At 31.5% G+C, this 25,137-nt stretch overlaps 4 protein-coding genes across 6 annotated transcripts; all 4 read right to left on the reverse strand.

Moving 5' to 3' along the window:
• Positions 1-574: 574 nt before the first annotated feature.
• On the reverse strand, positions 575-3,639 carry LOC104741049 (protein neprosin-like). The gene is made up of 7 exons (XM_010461819.3): positions 2,834-3,639; positions 2,659-2,745; positions 2,363-2,572; positions 1,948-2,112; positions 1,750-1,803; positions 1,497-1,643; positions 575-1,112 (listed from the first exon to the last, which is right to left on the reverse strand). The coding sequence occupies exons 1-7, from the start codon at positions 3,017-3,019 to the stop codon at positions 735-737; spliced, it is 1,227 nt and encodes a 408-aa protein (XP_010460121.2). The 5' UTR covers positions 3,020-3,639; the 3' UTR covers positions 575-734.
• Positions 3,640-5,307: 1,668 nt separating this feature from the next.
• On the reverse strand, positions 5,308-6,119 carry LOC104741050 (pectinesterase inhibitor 1-like). The gene has a single exon (XM_010461820.2). The coding sequence runs from the start codon at positions 6,020-6,022 to the stop codon at positions 5,525-5,527; it is 498 nt and encodes a 165-aa protein (XP_010460122.1). The 5' UTR covers positions 6,023-6,119; the 3' UTR covers positions 5,308-5,524.
• Positions 6,120-8,858: 2,739 nt separating this feature from the next.
• On the reverse strand, positions 8,859-10,863 carry LOC104741051 (2-phytyl-1,4-beta-naphthoquinone methyltransferase, chloroplastic). 2 transcript variants are annotated; one of them, XR_015579713.1, is made up of 8 exons: positions 10,438-10,629; positions 10,285-10,349; positions 10,104-10,194; positions 9,927-10,025; positions 9,707-9,840; positions 9,548-9,609; positions 9,363-9,462; positions 8,859-9,184 (listed from the first exon to the last, which is right to left on the reverse strand). XR_015579713.1 is itself a non-coding variant. In XM_010461821.3 (8 exons), the coding sequence occupies exons 1-8, from the start codon at positions 10,582-10,584 to the stop codon at positions 9,084-9,086; spliced, it is 789 nt and encodes a 262-aa protein (XP_010460123.1). In that variant the 5' UTR covers positions 10,585-10,863; the 3' UTR covers positions 8,859-9,083. The 2 variants fall into 2 exon arrangements, 1 of the variants encoding a protein (XP_010460123.1); XM_010461821.3 differs by having other exon boundaries at positions 9,937-10,025; positions 10,438-10,863.
• Positions 10,863-16,605, reverse strand: LOC104741052 (homeobox protein knotted-1-like 6). Of its 2 annotated transcripts, XM_010461822.3 has the most exons (5): positions 15,948-16,605; positions 15,700-15,822; positions 15,483-15,624; positions 11,478-11,719; positions 10,863-11,290 (listed from the first exon to the last, which is right to left on the reverse strand). In XM_010461822.3, exons 1-5 carry the CDS (start codon positions 16,266-16,268, stop codon positions 11,132-11,134), a joined length of 987 nt encoding a protein of 328 aa, XP_010460124.1. In that variant the 5' UTR covers positions 16,269-16,605; the 3' UTR covers positions 10,863-11,131. The 2 variants fall into 2 exon arrangements, with proteins under 2 accessions (XP_010460124.1, XP_087339881.1); XM_087483755.1 differs by having other exon boundaries at positions 15,483-15,822; positions 15,948-16,600.
• Positions 16,606-25,137: the final 8,532 nt, after the last annotated feature.

Consider the following 25,137-nt stretch of genomic DNA (forward strand, 5'->3'; position numbering starts at 1 on the left):
AACTTCTTTAATTATCTTCTTTTTTTTTGTTTTTCCTAATGATGAATATAAATATAAAATTACAATAACTTTTTATCGGAGTTGACTAATTAAATCGCAGCATAAGAAAATCTGTATAATTAATCTCCCTAAATAATAAGATTTGAGAGAGAAAATAACAAAATCTATATAGTAATCCCTAAATAATAAGTCAAATATGAGTTTCGAATACATAAAATATTCAATTACAATTCATTTGTTACGTAACCCTCTACGCTAAAATTATATTTTAGCGTTTGCCCAAAAAAAAAAAGAAGTAAATATCGTAGAATAAAATCAACTTGAACAAGGAAAAAACTTATTCCATGTAACTTCGATCGAGTTACAATAGTACAATACACACATGAACATCTTTACAAAAACAAATTTTTTTGTATTGATAATTAAGTGATGTTTACTAAAAAATCAAAAACTATAATCTAAAAACCATTGAAATACCATCATCCATTTTGAGGGATGGAATGTGAGTGTTTAGCACAATAGTCAGTTTGTATATTATGTGCCTGGTTATAGACACAGACAGACGTAGGCAAAATTATAACCCCAATTAAATATTTCATATTATAAATTTACACATTTGATATCATATTAATCAATCGATACATTGTCTCCGGATCTTTGTCCTGAGCCCTCAATGCCAAAAAAAATCTCATCTACGTATGCTCAAAAACACTAATTTGACTTTTTATCCGCCTCTATGGACATTTCGAGTTTTTACCCGGTCCGCCGTAGTAAAAATAGTTACCCCAAACCCGGTTTACTCCTCCTCTTATGTCATAACAATTCGGATGATCCGCAAGAACTTTAAGATTAGATATCGGAATAAGAGTATTGTCCCAATCTACCATTTGAAGATTCCTAAAGTAAGACGTTTTTCCAAAACCTTCACCGGCAAAATGGCCACTACCCATTTGAGTCGTAGTATGTGAACCACCAGGTCGTGTGTTCACAATCTCGCCACCGAACTGGACCATGTTCCCATGCTCTCTCAGGTGTGTGAACAATGATACAGGCCAGTATCCAACTAGTGTACCCGATCCAAATTGAAGCCACCAGTGTCCATGCTTTGGGTCCTAAATTGTCAAAGATAAATTCATATATATAGATACAGATGTAAAAGTTGAGTGAGCTGTGCATGGTTTGATGGATAAGCCATGTGCATGGTTGTAATGAATTAAGGGAGACACTAAATTTGATTTAAATTGTTAAGAGACAATTCTATGAAATTAGTATGACGTGCAATAATTATTTGGTAGGCACTTGAGTGCTCAAAACTCAAGTTAAAGGCTCCTTTCTGCCCCCACCAAATGAGATTAGAATCTAGATATATAAAAGGGAGTATAACGTAAACTTAAGCAATTGGTTATAAATAAAATAAAATGATGAGAAATATAAGTTTACTAACGTATGGGATGACATTAAATCAGTTTGATATATTGATGAGGATAATTAATTACCTTCCATATCAATAAACTTATATCGAATTGTCCGCCCTTATACGACGAAACGGGTGAAATCGCCGCTCCAATCGCGATTCTATTGTTAGTTTGAACAAAACCAGAACACAAGAGGTTATAGCATCCTGTTGCCTGGTAGGCATCCGACTGCAAGAAAACAAATGTGGCATTTTAGTAAGTTATAGAGAATAGAAAACGCCTTTAAACTAAAAGATAAAAATAAAGTTTTGAACTTGGATGAAGATATTTATACCGTCCAATAGGTGAAGAATCTTGGGTTAGCGTCTCCGTATAGCTCCGGGCTAATCTGTCATACAAAATCAAAATCAAATTTAGAACCATTTATCTAAATAATAATAGTAAGAAATACAAATAACATTGTACAATAAAACAGTTATATGAAAATTAATGTCTAAAAAAAGAAAGAGAGGTGATGGAGGATGGCACGTGCCTGCCAACCAGCTTCGATGGTATTAAGATCGTCGGCGAAAGAACCGGCGATGACCCAAATCTGAGATAGACTAAACTCGTATTGGCTTGTGACACGTGGCGTCCACACGTTTATACTTGCTTTTGCTCCGTAATATTGACTTCCCGATACGTATCCAACCGCATGCTACAAGTTTTTTATTTCCATTAATGCTAAAAGTATTATAATTTGTAATCTTTCAAATTTTATTTCATTATTCTTATTCGATTTCAGGAAAGAATAATTTTACTCTGACAAGTAAAATTCTGTTAATGGAATTGCAAAGTTTTGCGAGAAAGGTGGTTTTTGGTATTATTTCTATAAATAAAATAAAAATTAAGAAAAGTATATAACGTATGACTTTATGATAAAAGCTAATTAACATAATGATACGTACCTCGTGGCCGTTACTGCTCGAATCCCTTCTCACGCGCCTTATTTTCCGACCAAATCTACGAACTGAACTTGCTCTTAACATGTCATGTTCCGTCGTTCTTCTGATCGGAATCGTACCTTCCGGACAAGATTCACCGGATAAGCTCCAAAGCTGAAAATTTTCATGGGATTCATTTTCTTGGCTATACCCTATGGGCATCTCCGGTGGATCCTAACACATGTTAAGTAAACTTCAGAGTCTTTTTGAAATTAAAAAAAAAAGAATTATGAGAATAGTTAACAAGAAAATGTGAGTACCATTGGTCTTTGTCCCTGTAACAAAGGATGATCAAAAGCAGGTTGGTGATGAGATGGAACACAATCTATTGTATCTCCATCTGGACTCTGTAAAAGTCACAATATATAACATTATATAACTTTACTTAGATATAGAAGAAATAAAACAGTGTAAAAGATAAGAGTTTGGATTTACCTCAATGGTCTTGATGGCTGGTTTATTAATCTTTTGGAGATGTTTTCTGATGAGTTCCAGCTTCTGAATCTCCCTTTGTGGCCGGAGAGTGACAGTTTCGGATGTCGAATTCGGTGGAGAAGCAGAGGAGGATAAGAGACAGAGTAAGAAAATGAAAGTAAAGATCATCAAGCAAGGAGACGACATTGCAACGGGTGATGAATCTCCTCTTTTTTCACGGATAGACTTTTCAGAAGAGTATTAAAACACTGTTTTGTGTGGTGTTGTGTAATGAAGATGAAGGCAAAACATTTATTGCAAGCTTATTGTTGTTGTTCGTCTTCTTCATATCACTGACACATCTTTCAACAAACCCATTAAAGACAGAAGTCACTTCTCTAAGAAAACCTAGACCCCCAAAACCCAAAGATCCAAACTCACCCCTAGCTCAAAAATAAATGAATTATACTATTGAGAATGGTTTGGAGCATGTGGGTTTACTCATAAGGTGATATAAATACTGGGTAGTGATGAAATCATGGAATGGTGTTTAATACTATTTATTTATAAGGGATTTGGGGGATATTTTATATTAAATGATGAAAAGAAGAGAAGAGATTTTGATGCAGCTTTATCGTTATGTGAAAACGGTTTTTTTTTTTTGTGGTAAAACTTAGATTTAGTTTGAAAGATGAAAGTTGAAAACTTTAAATCTTGATTTCCTCAGCTATTCTCAAACTTTACGTTATGTTTCCACTTTCCACATCTTTGAATATCCATCGTGTCAAAGAAAACATTTATCAAATTAATTTTGGTACGTATGAGACAATGAGTTGTTCGATTTCTCTTGAATATAACAAAGGGTACATTGTCATTTTTTTATTTTGTCCCAACATTTATTTCAGTACAGTATTATATATATAATTTCCCCAATAATCTCAAGCAATTGGGAACAATGATTTGCAAAGCATGAATTTTCATGTGACTAATTAACCAAAACTGCAAGCATACATGCATGAAGTACTTATACGCTCTAACATGGCAACATCTAAACTCCAAGAGCACGTTCGATAAACATTATTTAAACTCAAATTTTTAAAATATAATTATCCATTTGCTAAAAATTTAAACGATAAAGGCCAATTTGAGTATATTCAATATATTGCACAAAAAGATAGATAAGTTTGGTTAAGTATAGTATACTACTTGAGATGCATAGCTGATATATTTGGCTCACAGTCATCATCTATATATGGAAGTTGATCGTCCACTTGGATATTTCCATTTGGCAAACAAATAAAATCAAAGTGGTTTGATTATCATGTTGGTCAAAACTGTGGACCAGTTTTTACTACGTACATACATCAGTCACCTAAAGTTTTTAGAATTCACTAATTTATATAATTTGTTTTAGAAAATCGTTCATGATAAAACAAGTAGTCAAGTACAAAGTGTGGAATATATGGACCGCGAGAGTGTTATTTGTCCGAATGATATTGTCCAGTCTTATAAATCGAGGGAATGATTGAGACCCAAAGCATGCAAAAATGAAATGTTGCCTTTGGATTTCTATTCAATATTAAATTTCATTCTTTAAGAAAAACATGATTGGCTGTGTGAATTATGAATGTTCCTACCAATCATGTTTTTGTTATTTCTCATTAACTTCATCTTTTACCAAACGAAAAAAAAAAAAAAAAAAGCTACGGAGCAAAGTTGACCAGACGACGACTATGATAAACTTAGCATTGCCTTCAACTTGATTTGGAATATAAACTATGCAACAAAATCTAACATTTTAATAATTAATAGATAGTGAGAGAGAAAGAAAAAGGCGAAGAAATTAAAGATGAACATTAAAGCTAACAAAAGGAGAATGGAAACAGTTTGATGTAAGAGCAATGATAGTGTCTGTAAAGCAGCCTCGAGAGCTCAGCTTTTTCCAATTTTATCTCGATCCATACCAGTGAGTATCTTAGTTAATTAAGATCATTAAGGACTATTGTGTTTTGTGTATACAGTCTGAAACAAAGTACGATTCGGCGTTGGAGTTATTAACTGTGATATGATGAGACATGATTTACAAAAGCGGCGTGAAAGGTTGGACGTTAATGTTCGGACCAGGCATGAGCTTTGTTTAGGGTACATCATCATGGATACCTATTGTGAGTTGTCCATTGATGTAACAATTAAAAATATTACAGGCTGCACAGATTAAAAAAAATACACGTACTGTACTTAATATTTCAAGATTACAACATTGAACTTGCGATACCTACCATTTTGAGAATTTTTAAATACACGATCTCCTTCCTCCCAATTAAGAAAACCTATTAATTGGAGACAACTTTTACAATGCCTAAGGTTGAAAATGCTTACTCCCACCCCAAATAAACCTACAGAATCAGAACCTCAAATAAAAAGAGATAAAAAAAAGATAAGTACGTAGATCAGTATATCTAAGTATCTAACTATGTAACATTACGAATTAAAACAATTAAGACATGAACAGATATTGACATGTTTGAAACTAGAACCCGGTGTCCAAATTACAAATTAGATACACATACACACACATGATCTCCCACTTTTTTTTTTCCTTGTTCTTTTTTAAAAGTGAAGTTAATCAAATTAAAGAAGCAAAATAACAAAGAAATAAACCCATAATTAAAAACATTAGTATTTTTCTTCTTCGAAACCCCAAATTCTTTATCATAGTTTAACGAGGGTTGATAGCGCCAAGCAATTATCAGCCATTTGGTACAAAACTCCTGCGGATTTGTAAACAACATTAACCTCCCGAGTCTCCTTCATCGCGTCACTGCAAGAATCGTAATCCGTCAACGCGGCGCTAAGGTTAATGTTAAGGCTAAAACCATCATTCTCCTTAATGTTCTTAAGGGCCTTGTCCAAATTGTCAAACGCGCTATTGAAGTTGGACAAACAAGTCGCGACTCCTCCGTCGCGTTTCAGCTCTTTCTCGGCGATTGTTTTGGCTTGCCTCGTACGCTTCATCAACTCTCTAATGGCCACGTCCGTTGCTGCGTTCACATTCGTTTGACCCTTGATGGTGCCTCTGCACAATGCCGGGAAATCCGACACCGTGCATGGGTCGATGAGAGGAAGTCCCAACGATGCCACGCTTTGGCTTGAGGTGGCAATAAGGACGAAGATCGTCGCGACGATTGTCATACATGGATTGATAGACATCGTGTGTGTAATATATACACGGAAACGTATATATGTTGTGTGTATAATATATACGTTCTTGTGTTTGTGATTTGAAACACCGTGTGGTGGATAGTTTTTAATTAGGAGGAGGGAGGTCATGAGTTTTATATATGCTGATGCAATAAAATGGTTATATTTAGTAAGTTGCTGACTAATTTGCCACCGGTGAATTAGACCGGACATAACTATTTTGGTATGTTTATTAATTAGGTATTATAGTGGGTTATCGTTTTCTTGTTATTTTTTTTTTGTTTTTGTGTTTGAACTTAATTTTGTTGTTCTGTTTTGGTGGCCAAAACTAGATTTGTTCTAAGATAAATGGGATTTTTCTGTGAAAGTATTACGTCCAGCTGATCTAGTTTTACTTTTAACCAAGTAGTAATCATATATATAAAAGTAAGGTTTTGGTCTCTCCTTATTGGTTGATTTTCATTTAATTTTTTTTTTATTTTTTTTATTTGATTTCTAATTGTTTAATCGCTTTAAATAATATTTAACACCCAATTAACACAATACATTTAATTCATACATTAAAATAAAATTATAACTGAAAATAAAATAAATTATTCATTAATCATATTCCACCACTCAATTTTATTCAAACACAATAAATAATATTTGTAACTCTAATAATTCTAAATGTAGTTTCCATCAATTCTTATCATATAAATAAGCATTGCATCATTCTCTTATATTGATATTTTTTACTTTCTCATTTTCACATTCTCTCATTCTCTTCCACTTCTCTCATTCTTTTCCACAATATCTCAAATCATTTATAGTTTTTTTTTTATGTTTTCAATTTCTTTTTTTTGTTGTATGGGTTACAAAAAATCAAATGAAATATCATTGTAAATTTTTAATGCTAAATTTTAATTTTAGAGACTACATGATATATATATATATATATATATATATTTTACATTGTTTTTATATTTAAAGATCTAATTTGGATTATCATCTTATAAGTACTCATTTTCTCCTTCTCTCTCACCAATATCAAATGTTGTTATATATAATATGTGTTGTAAGAGTTTGATTCTATATTTTAATTTAGAAATTATTATATATAATTAACAATTTAACATTGTTTTCAATTTTTATTTTATTTATATAAAAATAAAATTTCTTTTATATTTCTTGCCTTTCTAATCTATTCATATTTATTTTTGAAATTTCCATAGCTAAATTTAAATTCACATATGTTGGTTTTAACAAAAAATCAAGTTTATTTGAGAATCTGTTTTAAAAGGTTTATCTTCATTCTCTATTTTAGATGAGCATCTTATAAGTCATTATTTTAAAATACCATTTAACTAATTAAATCCTCTAAAGATGAAACCATTAGTATGAAATCTAGCACTATAAATTATATTGATGAGTGAAAAACAAAACAAAAAACAAAAGGATTGAAGTTATTCTTGGGGTTTTAAAAAATCTTTAAATTGAAGTTCATATAATTTTTTTTTAAAAACTAATTTAGTTTGTCACTTCAAAAGTAATATTTTTAATTTGGAATGTTATGTGTGAGTGTTGAGTTTATATCAACAAAACAATCAAAAAGTGTAAGTTTAAATTTTGATTGAGCCACTTGGCATTCCTTTTCTTTTAAGTCAAAAATAAATTAAAATATTTATTTATAATTAACTCACTTTTAAAGGTATTTCACTTCATTTAACTCAAATGTAACTCCTACCCCATAATTTTACATTCATTCCTCCAAATAATATATTTATCTTTCAAGAAAAAATGTTTTTGGTAAAATTTTAATATTTTTTAATTATTTTAATTGCTTTAAACTTTGAAATGAGGAATATTCTATATACAATAATTTTATACGTAGTTACCAAATTTTTTGATAATTTTATTTGATTCAATTTTACTATACTATAGTCTTTTGTTTACATGGTCATTAAAAAAAATCTTTAAATCAATGTTTTACCTCTATAAAACATGATCATAAACATAGATTCTCTCATATTAGGAAAATGTTTAAATTTCTATATTATTATTTATATTAATATAGCTAATCAATTTGTAATAATTTTTTATAGTATTGGTTAATTTTTGACTTATAAAAAAGTTTATATATTTTAAATTTTATATAATAAATAATCATACCAAAAAATTGTTGACAGGAGTGTTATTTTGAGAAATTGCTATAAATGTTTTTGAGATTCATACATTAGTATAATTTTTTGAGATTATACATTAGTATAATTTTTTTGAGATTATACATTAGTAAAACAATATTTTAGTTTAAGAAAATTTTAAAAATATAATCAAAACTATTATGCATACAACCACGCATTGCGTGGACTAATTACCTAGTTGATAAGATAAAAGATGGATCTTATTGGATCAAACAAAGAATTATTCAATAGTAAAAATATTTGAAGATGCCGAGACTTAATTACTTGACAGTAACAGATAACCTACTTAGTGTACTTTGATATAGTTTATGTCATTAAATTTCAATGTTTGTATCAAAATTGAAGATGCCGGGACCTAATTTTACTTCTGAAAACGTGATATGTTCCAAGAAGCTATATGAAGCCTCATGCCCCATTAATCATCTATTAAGATGTATGGTAGACTACTTATTAAGTATAAAAAATCAGAGGCTTTATTTTTATTCTTAATACTTAAATCTAACATATTTGAAAGTTTATGGTATTTGTTCTGAACATCATGTAATCGAATCAAGTGAACCTAACCAAACTAGACAAATAGTGGACATCGATCCCTGAATCAGATATGTTGCTCATTTTAAAATCTTCTTCACTCTAGGCAGATATAAACAGAAGAAAAATGCTTAAACTGGGAGAAATGATTTTATGATCATCCTTGGGATCGCTAAGAGTGTAGTGTACCGCAAACAGATTACATTGACAGTTTGATCACAGAAGTAAGTTATACAGATAAAAACAATTCCTCTACATATATATATCAATCTGCATCATCCTAACGCAAAGCGTTTCTCTTTTCTTATAAAAATCCAGATAAGGATGGTGTAAATCTATCTGGTGTTGGTCGGACGTTACCTCTCAGCGACCAAATTCCCCATAAAACCACCGCTTATCTCATAATGACGGGCACTTGAGAAGCCAGCTTCTAGAGCAAGAGTCTCTAGCTCTTCTCCTACGAAAAGGACATTTTCACATTCCAATCAGGTAATCAAAACACGACAGATATAGTATAAGCCTTTCAAGTTTTGTTCTGTACAATAGGTGAAAATGTCACAAAGCCGATTACAAACACAAATATCAGCTGTGCCGTGTAATGGAAAAAGCATATATGGTATCAACAGAGAACGAACCTGTTAGGTACCCGTTGATTGAAGATTTCAGATATTCATACTCCTTTGCAAGACCATAAACAGTAGCCACAGGGACAACTACATTGTCAATCATCCAATCCTAACAAAACCAAACCAAATTATTTCCTCGAAATATATAATTAGCAAAATCACACATCACAGTCTGTAGAGTAAAAAACAAGCACCTGCATAAACGTAGTAACGGATTGGTTGCTCTTATTGAAATCAAGTATGGACACTCTTGAACCTGAAAACCAACAAGAGACAACAACTAAGCATAGCACAAAAAGCCTTTGCTAAAAAAATCAAATATACAAAAAAAAAAACAAAAAAACAAAGCAGACCTGGTTTCAAAACCCGATACATCTCCCTCATGGCTCTATCTCTATCAACAACGTTTCTAAGACCATAACCCATAGTAATAGCATCAAATTCACAATCACCAAATGGCAAATCAAGAGCATCACCTTCAATCCACCTAATAAACAAAATTGAAAACGTATTTCAAGTTTTTGAGTCTTTCATCAAGAGATGTTAGAACACAAACAACAAGCATGATTTTACCAGTGCTCACTCTATACACTTGTAACAAGACCTTGCTTTATGATTCTGTCTAGATGCTGCAACAGCTAGTTGTTCACATGAGAAATCCAAACCCATCACCTATAATAAATATTACCAAGTCTTTAAAACAAATCCACATTTCAAGAACACAAACCAGACTAAGCAAGAAACACAAACCTTGCCGGTTGAACCAACTTTCTCAGACAAGAGAAACGCTAAATCACCGCTTCCACAACACAAATCAAGAACGTAATCTCCTGTTTTTGCTCTAATTTTTCAAATTAAAACAACTCAAAAAAATCAGAAATAGAGAAGTGTCATTTAAACACAGAACAAATAGACAAAAGACTACTCTCACCCGCTCCATGAGACAGCCATGTTCTTCCAAATTCGATGCTGTCCTAAGCTTAAGAGATCATTCAACTACAAAACCCATATAACAACACAATGATTTTTTGAAAAGCTTAAAGATGTGAAGGAGATAAGATCAAAGGAAGGAATAGATTCAAACGTTATCGTAAACTGGAGCAATGCGGTTGAATAGAACCCGGCGTTCGTTCGAGCATTTCACCACCGTTCTCCGCCGAGATCGGAAATTTACCGGGAGCTTCCCGCCGGTGAAGGTCACCGGAGAGACGATACCAAGTAGAGCCGCCATGTGTTATGGCCGCTGATTAACGATCATGTGGGTTTTGTTCCGATTACTCGGATTGGGTTAAAAATTTTGTTTCAGTTTATTAATGGGCCGATTTAAGGCCCAATAAAATTAATTTGAGACCCACCCGCAAAATTGAAACAAAGATGGTTATGGCCATAACACAAGGTTCCAATTACTGGCTTATTTTAGCCAAGTAATTGATATGATTGAATTGAGTTTTTTTTTTAAATGAGTTACACAAGTAAATGTAAAAATATCATGCTATAAAATAATAGAAAGAGACCAAAGAAGTTATTTTTTATTCACTGATAATAATAGTTACAAAGCATTTTTTGACTTGTCCCCCTTGTTTCTTCTTCCTACATGTGAGTGAGTGTTAATATTTCATTCCATTCATGCCTCGTGCATGCTTCACTCTTTCCCTCTTTCCCTCTTTTTTTTTTTTGTCGGCAAAGCAAGAGAGAATTATACATTTTTCAAATACACCCATCTTTTAATTTTTTTTTTCAAGGTTAATAATAAATAATGATAACCCCATAAAATAAATTCATTCCTCGGTGAAGAATGAGCCACTTGAATCATCCATCATAGCGAAAGGCATATTCTCTGACGGCTTCCAATGGCGTTTCCTTTGGTTTATAAACCAATTGTTGATTTGTTTCTGGTCTAACCCCGTTGCATCAGCTAATGCTATCTTATCTCCTTCCTGTGCATGTACACATTCATATCACCCATGTAAATACAAGTGTAACGGTTAAGATAGCTAGATATTAAGATAAAGCTATCTTATCTCCTTCCTGTGTATGTTACACATTTCATATCACCCATGTAAAAATATTAATGGTTAAGATATTTTGCTTGCAGAAGAAGGATGAGTGTTGTCTTTTGCTTACAGTAGGGTAAGGCCATTTATAATGGAGATTCCACCAATCAAGAAGAGCTTGTCTTGCTTCTCTAGGTAGCTTTCCTTTCTTCTTCTTCTTTGAGAACTCCAGCTTTAGAGAACTTATACGGCTTCCAAATTTGCGTAGCAACCTGTCCTTGAGATCACGGTCCTCGCATCTTTGTTTCCCATCCTCCGCTACCTCATGATCGCCTCCACTCAGTTCCTCGTCTGATGATATTGCACCATCCTCTGTTACACACAAATTAATAAACAAATCAGTAACGTTTTAATTAAGCCTTAACATATGTCATATGCACGTGGAGAAACAGCCATGAGAATGGTTGCTTTTATATAACAAGTAAGAGGAAGGAAACAGTACACTAGAATGAAAAGTTGGCTTTCTCGGCTAAACGGCTAAGTGGCTAAAGAGAAGAGAGAGGGGCAGAAATGGGAAAGGAGAAGGATAGGGAAGGGGAGAGAATATCGAGGACGCACACGATTGAGTGCAGCAGTCAAAAAACCGCCGCAGTGAATAGTTACCTCCATTGTCATTTGTCAGGAGAGGACTAATAGTCTTGTCCCCATGAGGAGACATACCCCTCCCTTGGCCTACTCATTACCCAATATGACTACGACACCTGTGAATATCACATTAGAGGTTTGTATGAACCCCCGGAAATAACGCTACACCTAACATTTATGTTCTCCGCAACACCCCAAAACCCAAATTTCCTTTTCACTCTCTCTCTCTCTTTCTTAAATGAATTGCACATTTATATATATGCCCCAACGACTCTACTGACCCACTTACTCAACTTCTCTGACACCAAAAACTCAACCCAAAGATGATTCAAGAACATTACCTGATTTTACAATAGTTTTGACTATGTGACAGAAATTATAGTCGGACCAAGCATCCGTGGTTAGTCCGAATTAAAAAAATCTAGTCAGTCATACAAAAATAATGGACTACATAATATATACACACAATGTTAGTCGGTTACTTTTAATACACGTATAAGAAAGTCAGAGATCTCTACAACAGCCATGGCAACAATCATGAAGGAAATAGAGATGATAACAATCTCTAAAATTAAATCCACACCTCACTAAAGAGATCAAACTAGCCAATACAAACTAAGAAATACATACTAAAAAATGCATAAAACATGAGTTGATCCATATCAGAGAAACTATTACGTTGTCACTGTATACACATTACATATATGCTGATATGCGTCGTTAGGTTAATAGTTTAATGGGTTAAAATAGAAGTTTGTATGTTTTTGGGGTTATATTATTACATTTTCAGCTATGCATTGACTGCTTGGAAAATAGGGTTGACCGAAGAAGGTAACATGCAAGTAGACACGTGCAAGTAGCGTACCGCAAAGAGACACAATACGACCCACCAAGGGAACAACGCAACAAGAGGGCATGGCAACCACTATATGCAAAAGAGTTGAGAAAGATATAGAAGCATAGCCACAGTCTTATAGATGATTTGATTGTGGTGTGTAGAGAACCCTATGTCTCCCTTTTTTTTCTTTTTTTTTTCTTTCTATTAACCAAATCAAAATTAAAATCTTAGGAGAGAAAAAGTTGGTAGGGTCGCCAGCGGAATCCGCGGGAGTCCATGTGACACCTTTTACTTTATAATAAAAACCAAAAGGACCTCTAATTCAAGCTTATCATGCTGCACTATGTACTTATTCTTCTCATTGCTATATTCTTGTCTTCTAGATCAAATATACCAAACATCTTCGAGGTTGCATGCAGCATTAAGATAGAAATCTGGGAGAATTGGCTCAGACAGAGAATCGTGTTGACTAAAAAAGTCAACATGTAACCATCCTAATGCTGATTAAATTAGCTAAACATTAGAAGAAAAGAATGTGCTCAGCTAATTCAAAGAAAGGTTGTGCTAAATGGGCGTCACAAGAATCAAGAAATTAACAATCTATACGATCAACTCGGGTGGAAGTATTGCATTACTAAAGCAGAATGAATCAAACGAAAGAAACCATAGCATGTGATTGAGCTGAGAAACTAGTAGATCACACATCATATCCCATGTGAATCTTGTCTAACAATTGTAAGCTCATTTCTTTTTATATTAGTTTAAGATTCATTCAGGTGAAAGAAAAAAGATGGTTAAAGCTCACAACCAATAAAAGAAAATACAAGATGAGATCATTCAAAAAGGCAAGTTGTACTTTGAACAAATTTTAAAATAATTAATTATAAAACATTCGCCCATTATGGACAAACCTGCAGTGATCTATTTTCAACCTTTTTCCAGCTGATTCTCTAAGCTAACTCTCGATTAGTTAAGAATATGTTTTTAAATATCAGCAACTTTTTTTCCGCAATAAACAATATTACCAAAGTACAAGTGGAAGCTGCATTTGAGATCTACCACGATAAGGAAAAACTCTGCAAAGCTGAACAAAGTCCACCATTCTATGGAGTTTCCATTTCTTTACAGCTGGTTCTATCAGGTGGAGGTTCTTGGACTAGTTTATTAATTATAAAAAAAGTTGCTAAAGCATTATCAGTATTTCTAGCTAGCGTACGTGATCAGTTGATTTGTTATGGCCATAAATGTTTTTGCTAGTTTTAGAACAGCTCTGTCTAAAGAGAACCTCAGCAAACCCACAAAGAAAGGCAATTTTTTTAAACATTTCATTCATGCGAAAGCATAGCATAAAAACCTAGACATATCTAAACCCCATAAAACCGAGTCAGTTTTGGTTTATTACTCACATGTAAAAGTTAAACAAGACTCCAACAAGGACATGCAGATAAGAGTAGCCACTTGGCATTGATACTAATTCCGATGATCAACAAAAGTTTCTCTTCATATCATTGGAACTTGAAATGGCCAAAGATTCAATTTTATTTTGACAAAAAAATGTAGTTGTAATAGTAGTAAATTAAAATTAAAATTCAAGTCTTACTCGTATTGTTTTAATAGTGATGTAAAATTTACTGAAAAATATTTAATCACACTTATAATGCAAACTTACTTTATTGCTAATAATAACTTCGGCTTATTAATAGTATAACATTAATCATCTCATCATGGAGAAAATTGGAACCTAGAAGCAGGTAATTCAATAAGGTTGTAACTTGTATGTAATCAGAAAGAACACATGGTGGTAAACAAGAGCAATATATCTTTAAAAGCTTATGACCACTTTAGACTTATTGTTAAACTAGAAGCGAAGCAAAAAATAAGTTCATGAAAATCAACTACACTTATTGTTAAAAAAAGCTATGACTAGGTTTTTCTGTCAATTGGGGTTTTTTTTTCACTGGAAAAAAAGCAACAAGTTGAAAAAACATTCAGTACGCAACAAGCCTCTGAAACGTCAAAATCAGAATCTCTACCACAAAAGTTTATTGCTTTCTACACCATTTTCTTTCTGACAGAGAAAGAAAGAAGAGAAAAAGATATAAAGTATCAAAAAAACGTATGATTAGCACAAAGATCAACAAGAAGAAGAAAAAAAAAATACTAGTATCATCAAGAAGAAGAGGAAAGCCCACCACACTCCAACACCATCCTAATCCCTTGGCTCTAAAACATTAAATGAAGGAGAAAAAATAATTGCACAACACCTTAAAACAGACCTTTTTCTCCTGAGTTTCACCTTGGCCAAAAGAAAAGCAGACACAAACACAAAACCCATAAAAGAAAGTAACTATGGAGATGGAAAGATGTGGCTCAGTCACCAAACCTAGGGTTTATCATTTTTTTCCTAGTTCGCTTTATCACATAAAACCTAGGGTTCTTCTATCACTAACCTCCCAATCATTTTTTTCGAAAACTGGTCATATGACTCAAAACTTACGTAACGAATTTTAATATCCTCCGGGTTGGTGTGGTAAATTATTAGTCTAATTGAGATACAAAGATCGAGGACAGCTTATATTATTAAAGTAAAAAAAAAAAGCATAAACACCAAATCAAACAACTGAACCAGAGGGTTTATTATCGAAGACATACCCGAAACGTTGTTCCTAGCAGAATCCACACCAGTACATAGGTTCCGTAGCTGCATCTCGATCTTGTTCAAGAAACTCGTAGCCTCATCAAACGGCCTTGCAAGATCCGATTTGTATTTCACCAATATATCACAGTACGTTTCCTGAATTAATTTTCTTTTTTTAATACAAAAAAAAAACATAAAATCCGAAAAAAAAATCGAGTAAAAAAGAGAGACCATGAATTCATCAAGCTCAGGATCAGCTCCGTAGCAAGACAAAGGAACAACGTCTCGCTTATACACATCACTCTCCCGTTGAATCTCCTCTAGTAAACACGCTATCTCCGGTGGTGCTCCGACCTGTTTTTTTTTTAAATTACGAAATTGTTAACCATAAAATTATAAAAACAAGTTTACAAAACGCTTCTCAATCTTGTCTTTATCCTTAAAGAAAAAGTGAAACCTAGATTTTTCTAAGTGATCACCTTTTGGCAATCGATGTAGGCTTGAAGTAAGCGAGGATACGAAGGATGACAAGCGATCTTGGTCTTGATAACACTGAGAGAAACGTTATCATCGTTTCTTCGGATTTCCGGAGCGATGGAAGCAGCCTCCGAGGACAAAGCGGAGGCGGCTGCTGAGAGAAGCTCGTCGGATCCGAAAACATCAGAGACACGATTCTCACCGGCGGACGAACATAGCAACGCTTGGTAATCGGAAGGAAACATGAGAATCTCAGGTGACATCATCAGCACCGCCTTATCTGTGTAATCACCGGCCGAATGAAAATTGTACACTCCATCCATGACTAATAAAAGATCGTCGGTGTGACCGACCTCAATCGTCTTCTTTATTCAATCTTTCTTCCGCAAGAATCAAGAATCAATGAAGAAGAATATGAAACCGCAAAGCTTTTGTGGTTCTACGATATTTCTATGGGAGTATTTGTTGTGTAGTAGTAGAGAGAGAGATACGGTGAAGGAGAGTGGAGGCAAGGATCATATTTTTTATTTTCTCCTTTTTGCTAAAAGAAAAGAAAAAAAAAAGATAATAAAAAGTTAATGGAATGGAGAAGAAACGATAATTACGAAAAAGGGCATATGTTATAAGGCTCGATTGAGCTTCAGGCTTCATTCACAGTTCGAGTAGATAAGGCCCTCCTAACTTATAAAATCTACCAAAGGTCCAAGGCTGTGTGTTACGCCAGAATTAGCTATTATTGACCAACAACATACCCTATATATTTTATGTTTAAGATCTTAAAGCGTGCGAATGTTGTTTTGTAGTGATATTGTTCGAGTGTGATTATCTAAATTCATATATGTTAATTTTAAAGATTATCAGTTCAAGTGGCATTGGAAAATGACCATATAAATTTTTCTGATCTTTTGTCTAAAGTGAGAACAAACTCCTCAAAGACAATCACTAAAGACAACTATACTGAATCCTCCTATAGCAATTCAATATTACCTCCCAAAGAACGTGAACCTAAACTTCTATTCTGGCAAGAAGGAATCCAAGACAAAGGATCAACTATCTTTCAAAAACAGAGATGTCGATATCAACGACTTTTAAATGCTTATGTAAAAGTTTTTTAACTGACCAGACCTCGATTAGATCTTGAATTTTTTCACATTGTTTATAAGATATAAGATACTGTTTTTTTTTTATATCATTCGAATGCGCAAGTTAAAAAATACTAAAACAGAATTTTATGATTTTTATTCATATGTTATTTTATTATGAATAATATATTTATTAAGGCTTGTATATATCTTTGCACAAAAAGTTACGTTATACTCCCTCTGTTTCAAAATATAAGATGTTTTAGAGAAGTTTTTTGTTTTATAATATAGGATGTTTTCAAGTTTCTATGCAACTTTTAGATTATTTTAGTATTTTATATTATGCAGTATTGTTTCTGATTGGTTGAACTTGTTAAAAGTAAAAACTTCTTAATCTGCGTGTTTTAGTTAAAACATCCTATATTTTGAAACGGAGGGAGTATATGTCTTTTGATTTTATGCTTTTATATTAATTTTAATTTTAAAGTCAAGTTTGTAATAAATTTGATATTTGATATTTTCTAATCATTTACTTTTGTGCTGGTCGTTATAATCATTTTCCAAAAGTATTATTGTTTAGGTGAAAACATCATGATCGTCTTATTTAATATAATTTGTTGTCCCGCGAGGAAAATTCTAAAGATATGGAAAACCGATAAAATTAACAACTATTTCTTCAAGTTTTTTTTTTGTTAAACCCCTTCACTACAATTTATGATTATAGAGTGTAATTACTAACAAAATGTTAATATATAGTGTGTAACGTATAAATTGAGATACCCCTTTAGATATATCATAGAGTTTGGATATTTCGATTGTACGGAACAAACTGGTTTCAAGAAGCGAAAGTCCGTTCCTAGATAAGACCCTTTGGAAATTGTTATTCTTTTATTGTAATTAAAATTAAATTAGTATCTAGTAATCTACTAGTAGTATTTACTTTAGAATAGTTAATCTCTGAGTAAAGCAAGTATGTGGATAAAATCAAGAATAAGATAAACGTAGGTCTAGGTGTAGGAGCTGCAAAATCAGTGGTGTTAGGTCTTAGCTGATTTATATGTTCTTTTTTTGGATAAATTGCTGATTTATATGTTTTCATGATATTCTGATATAATACATCTTTAAAATTATGAATGTGGTTAATGATTTATGCCAAAATTGATTTTTTTTGTTTATATACATGATGACTTTAGCTGATGAAATGATCCAAGTCATTATTAACAAAAATAGACATAAGCAAATAGGTATATTTCCTGATTTTTATTATTCTATATGTATTAAGTTTGAAAACTGGCCGTAATTTAAAGAGAGTATCAAGAAAGAAACGAGCACTTTAACACACAAGCGAAAGAAAGAAAGAAAAAAATGAGGAGCATCAATAATATTTCGAATGGAACCATTCTTTTAGTTTTGTCGACAGCTTTTTAAGTCTATCAAATAATTTTCAATTAGGAAGTGGGATGTTCTATCATACTACTTTTAAATATAAACTTTGCTTCTGTTTGTTTTTCTTCTTTCAAGGACTATAGAAAGTCATTTTCACTTTAAAGGTAGTTTGTGAACTATTGGTTGCTTTAAATCACCTAACGTATCATAAATAATCAAGGGGTAAATTAGGTTAAAGAAAGAAATGAGGTTTGAATATAAGGTTTTTTTTGTTTCTTTTTAGTGGTGTTTATGTATATCACTTGGATGCTGCATGTTAAGTGTATTGAGCTCTCAGAACTACATGCGATCTTTTATTAGAGTTCTTATAATTGGTTGTTCACCTAGCTAGGTTTCTTCTTTTAATTTCCCATCAACATATGTGTAGGCTTTGTGATTTGATTAGATTCTTCTCAATTTTCTGCCCCTATCAGTCTATCACCCTACCTATCTATATAATTGTAATAATTTATCAGCAATACGACATAAATATATGTAACCAGATCATAAAATTCGTCTATGCCTACAGGCTACTGGCTACATATGCAGCCAACGTACTGAACTTACATAATTCGATTCGTGGTCCATACTATTTGTGACCTAGGATCAGAAAAATAATTGTGGACATTTTTCTTTTTAGTTTATTGAAGAAATTCACTAAGCCGCTAGCCAATTTTAGTAACCAGTGAATTTATCCAAACTAAACTCCAACGTTTAAAAAAAAAAAAAAAAAAAAGTTCGAACGTTTAAAAAGGAAAAAATGGTTCGAACGTTTTTCTGATCAGATTTGTATTATAAACTAAAGTCCGACGTTTTATCTAAACAAGAGTTGTAAACTCCTACCCGATGACAGAGATTAGGTGCTCTAATCAGTTTTTAAATCAAATAACAGGATTTGTAAACTCCTATACAGTATCTTGAATGTGTTTCTTTATTTCTCCCCAAAATAATAATAATAATAATAAGTGTTAAAGGGTCTTTTCGTTGATGGACAGGTTGATTGACCCATCCATTTTCGGGCCATGTTTGTTCGAAAATCATCTGACACAAAGCTACGGTTTCGTATGAATCCATATAAAAAACAAACACAGGTTTGGTCCCTCCATCCCAATCCCTTGGATCTCGACCGTTGATCGCACCCAAATTTTATAGATGTTTGGATTACTATTTTATACTCATACCATCAGCTTGAACCACTTGTGAGTTGTAATAACACTTTTAATATTTGAATTGATAGTTATATGATATCTGGTCCTAATGTAGCAACGGTTATAGGCGTATAGCCGACTAGTCAAATGTTTTACATCAAATAAAGGAGTAATTTAGGTTAGGTATGTCGGTATTTTAAGCTCTTTGTTTTTGGAATTTTAATATTTATGCGGTTTTTGTTATTTTGTGCTGACTATTTCAGTTATCTAGACCTAATGAGTATATCAGGTTTATATTCAAATATGATAACATAAGTGGATTTTTACTCTCATGCATTATTATATTTCACATATAAGTATATATTTATATCAAGTGATACAAAACAACTTTTTCTTGTATAGTGATTTATCTTAGTCTTGGAATATGATGTAGAACAAATCATTGATATGATTCGAGCAATGAGTGTAAGATATACTGTAATTGATATGATTCTATTAATGGTTTTATATGCTCACTCCTAGTCCTAGGTAATAAATAAAAATCTGCATGCGTTTTTTTTGAGTGGTAAAACCATAAGAATCATTTGAAAATCTTCTAGTATAAAAGTTAGGAATCAGAGTTGATATCATATATGATCGATGTTATTATAATTAGTTTTATCATATAGAGAGATTGTGGGTTTATTTGAAAGAATTCTATATTACCACTTGAACATGATTGAGCATAACAGATTAATAATTAATCTCATTGGTATAAGAAAAAAAAAAAAAAAACTCACATTCAAGAAGTTAAATGTGAACATACCTGCAGCTATCATTGGAAAGGGACAAAGTAACCCAGAATAGATATATTTGTGGACTATAATGGACCGCAAAATATCTGGATGAAAAAATTGATTAGAGCACCTAAGATCTCGGTCTTTGTTGTTCCTAATCAAGCTTGATATATATACTCCATCACTTCTTGATGGACGTAAGCCAAATTTTGTTTTCTAACTATACTTTTATATAAATAATTTTCCATTTTCAACCAAATTATAAAATATCATCTTTAGCCAATCTAAACGTGACAAGAAAAAACCAATCCAAATGCAGACTCTGTCTGACAAACAATCTGTATACATTTGTATCGTGGTTCTGTTAGCTGTAAAAGATAAATACTAATGACTAATGATATATATTTTCTTAAAATATATGGGGGAATAAACCTAGTGAAATGCAGCTTAAGTAGCACGAAACATAGTGTTATATATATATATATATATATATTTTATTATATAAAGTTTGATGTCAAAATTACTCATTAACAAGATCGTGACACGTGTCAATTGTAGTAATAAGATATCGATACGTGTCCAAATTACTGTTTAACATGATTGCAACATGTGTCAAATTAATGATCTTAAGGAAATAGAGCATATTTTTTTTATTATATAAAGATGTATATTAAGTGGTATCTCATATCAAATCAAAATCTTAAGTACGCTAGAAAATCATGAACAACAAAGAAAAAATACAAACCATGATTTTAGTTATATTATTTAGTTAAATTTTATTTTCTTATTAAAAATCCGTGATATTTTAAAATAAATTTTTCTATATTATTTTGAGTTTATTTTTTATTTATTTTTCAGTTAAAGAGATGTAAGATCTTTATTTATTTATTCCTTTTAAAATAAATATTTTAAAGTTCTTATGTTGTAATATTTTTTGATTTTTTTATTTTAGTTTATATTTTATATATATAAATTATTTAAGACTCCTATATCATCGTGTTTATAATTTTTTATTCTTTTAACTGTCGTTTAATTTCTCAAATTTTGTTGGGTTGGTCATAAGCCTATGGCAATCATATAGATATTTTTTCCTCAGTTTTTCATCCAAAATATTTTTTTTAATAAACAATTTTAGTGGTTAAACAAACTGTCACTACAAATTTTAGTGGTGAAAAAAACTACATCAAAGTGAAAGTAAAAAGACAAAATTTGGTTTAATTTGTTTACCGAAACATTTTATAGGTGGTGTCGTGGTGATAAAGAGCATATTTTAACAATAAAATATTTTAGGGTGTAAGAACATATTATTAATGGTAAAACATAGAGTAATATTGTACGTGATGCTAATAAGATGACGTTTTGTTAGGTTGATTGCATGTAAAACATTTTGTGAATAAGTTGTTGAACGTTTTTAAAATTTGACAATAATAATATTCGTAATGGTTAATTTTTGAAAAACATTTTGGTGGTCCATAATTTAGCTTTAGGTTATTGTAAGAATTGTAATAATAATTTTAAAATAAAAAAAAATAGAAATTAAACTTGTCTCTAACTAAAACTATTTATCTATTTATTTTTGGAAAATTTATTTTACTTACAAAAAATTATTTCTATATTTTTTAATTTTTTAATTTTATTAAGTAATTTTAAAATCCGCACGATGTGCGGGTCCTAATCTAGTATATATATATAAGGTATGTTTATTTAGTTAGTAATCATATGCACCATCTGGTTATTACTTCTTCATATATAATTTGAAGTCAAATTTTTAATTTATTCAGTCTGGTCGTGGAATTTATTCTTTTAGTATATATTACACACAAAATCTCTAACCACCATCTAAGATGTAAAAGATCTAGAATTGAACTAGTTAAGTATACTTCAATATCTCTTAAGTTTGATGTAAAATGTTTTCAAATTTCAAGTCGAGATCCGGTCTAAATCTAGAGCATATAAACAAATAAAGATACAAAAGGAAATCTTCTTTTTAATAATAAAAAAAACAAATAAAGGAAATTATTAGTTAAGAATATGTAACAAACTAACAAATGCACAAAGGTGCTTTCAATTATATAAAGTGCATCAGCACTGTTATAGTGTTATATGCCCACTGCGGTCGGAGAATATATGCGTCCCATATTATTTTAAGTCAGGGATTGGCTTTCACTTTACTATTGTACGTCCATATAATCACTATTACTGTAATAAGTAATAACCGAGTTCTCTTATTTTTTTTTGAAAAGGAATAAAAGTCCTACTTGGTGTATACTACTAATATTATTTGTGTTCTTACAGACAAAACTGCCACGTGCGTGTTTGTGTATAAAGTATGAAGGAAACCCCAAAAATCTGGTGATGTTGTTGTGGGCATGCATTGAAACAGAAAAGAAGATCGAAACATCATCGTCATCATATGATATATGCAAAGTGTTAAATGGTTGTTGAGTTAATAATATTCTCTTTTGTTGGGAGTGTGGTCCTTAGTTTTTTTGTGTCTGTGGTCCATCAAAATGATATACAAACTTTGTCTTTAATTTCGTTACATAATCTTAAAATGTCTCGAAAGTTAGCTAATTAAGGTTTCGATCCAACAGAAACAAGAAAGTTGTCTCTGAATCATTCCTTCACGTTAACTTCTTTCCTTGTGGTCCTTACTTCACCAAAATGAAACAAAGAAACATAGAAGGAAAAAATATTGGTGAAGAAAAAGAAAAAAAGATAGAAGAGAAACGAAACCCAAATATTGTTTGAAACCCTCTCGCAGTTTCTGTGGGCCTGACCCGGTTCAAGCTTCAAGTAACTTTGGTGATTCCTTGTTGGTGCAATTTTTACCAATTAATTGAACATATCATCAATATATAAGAAATTTATGAGTCTCACAAGCTCAATACCAATTTTTTTTAAATATATAATAGTTTAATTTTGTTTTCCTTTCTTTTTTTTTTCGGTCAAGAAAATAATTTTCCTATCTAATGCACTGTAGAACCTCCATAAATTAATACTCTTTAAATTAATATTCGTCATAAATTAATAAATTCTTCCGGTCCCAAATTGGAACGGTATAAAAAATGACACATTTCGATAAAATAATAAGATAATAATTTTTTTAGAAATCTTATGTAAAAATATGGTCCCATCAATATCATAAATTAATAATCATATAAACTGATATATATATATATATATATATATATATATATATCTAAGAAAATCTTGTGAAATATGATTCTATTGTTGTTTGCCTATTCTTGAATTTGCATTATTGTTGGAGCTCATCTCTAATTTTTTCATTGTTGTATTTTCAAATCACATCCATAAATTGTGAAGAGTCATAGATGCGATAATTGCTTTTTTAGTAATTAGTTTTAAAGGTACCGCAATATCTTTTGCGACTTCATCATTACCATGAAAGATAGTAATAATAATTTTTTCTAAACTCTAAACTTCTAACATTTCTCATTTTTACCTAGATAATCTATTAAACAATTGACATTCATCCTATTACAATAACCAAAATTATAAATTAAAAAAAATCTTTAAAAATATGAATGATAACAAAAGTATCTTATTTTCTAATACGAAAATGAAAAATTTCTTCATAAATTAATAAAATTATTAATATATCGATAAATTAAAACCTCTATAAAATTAATAAAATTTCATGGTCCCGACCTTATTAATTTATAGAGGTTTGACTGTAGTTGAGGTCATCATATTTTTTAGTTATACGAAAAAATATCAACAATGACATTACCATAAACTATTAGACTCTTTGTTCTAGTTTTTACGGTTGAGTAATTTAAATATATTGTGCAATACAGCTTAACATTTAAATATCATATTGTTGAATGATAGTATAATTTTATCATGGTTGAATTTAATAAACGGTTGACTTATATACTTTTTTTGTTAAATTTTGTAATACAAGCTGACTTACTCACCAAGATCGATCCACATTAAAGAAAATAGAAAATTTGAAAAATATCTTCAACAATTTTCCTTTAATTTATGCGTTACTTTCGTGTTTTTAATTATATTAATTGTGTGGTTTGGTCTAATATCTTCTTTTAAACGTGGCCTAATTGTTATCGTGGTTTGTGAGCTCCCCGCTACTGAAAGTCAAATATTATTCTATTTTTGTGGAATAAAAGTTAGGTTTTTCTCACCTAGTTCATCATTTGTTGAACAAGTTCGGTGCATATATAAAAAATACGTAATTAAGTCAAACTCCAAACTAAACGAAATAGTGCCACGTTAATCGTCGTTGATTTGTCTTTGTGAAGCTTAATAAAATAGGCCAAATAAATGTTCAAATAGCGACGGGCGAGTGCGCTCTATCTTTGACTTATCAAGACCACAATTTAGTTCCAATAAGAGTGGCATCCATAATTCTTAATTTAATTAATAAGCTTTCAACTATATGTTGACCACCTGAAAATGAATATTTAAGGTCACGAATTCGATAATATAAACCGATGATCGCATTACCTTTATTTAAGTGTCTCAGTTCTGATATCTCAACCATTTCATAATATCTAATCATAATCAAACTCCAGCTTAAATTAAACCTCTTCCGCGTATATTTTACCATTAACCGAACGTTCACTCTCGAGGACCTGTGGTTTGTACTTGAACATCAAGCCACAGAAGGGAAATTATAGATTATTTTTGTTTGATTTAAAGTGTCAAAGTGAAATGGACTCGTATTATAACCTACTTTTTATAATGTCAAAAGCGAAAACATAAAGCAAACGAAGATAT

The sequence above is a fragment of the Camelina sativa genome, chromosome 14, assembly GCF_030686135.1.
Source record: "Camelina sativa cultivar CO46 ecotype springtype chromosome 14, ASM3068613v1".
NCBI lineage: Eukaryota > Viridiplantae > Streptophyta > Magnoliopsida > Brassicales > Brassicaceae > Camelina > Camelina sativa.

Coding starts and splice junctions, on each gene's coding strand:
- LOC104741049 (XM_010461819.3), bottom strand. CDS start 3,019: ATGTCGTCTCCTTGCTTGATGATCTTTACTTTCATTTTCTTACTCTGT. Junction 2,573..2,658: donor TACAGGGACAAAGACCAATG/GTACTCACATTT, acceptor AACATGTGTTAG/GATCCACCGGAGATGCCCAT. Junction 1,113..1,496: donor TAAGTTTATTGATATGGAAG/GTAATTAATTAT, acceptor TTGACAATTTAG/GACCCAAAGCATGGACACTG.
- LOC104741050 (XM_010461820.2), bottom strand. CDS start 6,022: ATGTCTATCAATCCATGTATGACAATCGTCGCGACGATCTTCGTCCTT.
- LOC104741051 (XM_010461821.3), bottom strand. CDS start 10,584: ATGGCGGCTCTACTTGGTATCGTCTCTCCGGTGACCTTCACCGGCGGG. Junction 10,195..10,284: donor ATGGCTGTCTCATGGAGCGG/GTGAGAGTAGTC, acceptor TTGAAAAATTAG/AGCAAAAACAGGAGATTACG. Junction 10,026..10,103: donor AAGTTGGTTCAACCGGCAAG/GTTTGTGTTTCT, acceptor TATTTATTATAG/GTGATGGGTTTGGATTTCTC.
- LOC104741052 (XM_087483755.1), bottom strand. CDS start 16,268: ATGGATGGAGTGTACAATTTTCATTCGGCCGGTGATTACACAGATAAG. Junction 11,720..15,482: donor TGCTAGGAACAACGTTTCGG/GTATGTCTTCGA, acceptor TGTGTGTAACAG/AGGATGGTGCAATATCATCA. Junction 11,291..11,477: donor ATAAATGGCCTTACCCTACT/GTAAGCAAAAGA, acceptor GTACATGCACAG/GAAGGAGATAAGATAGCATT.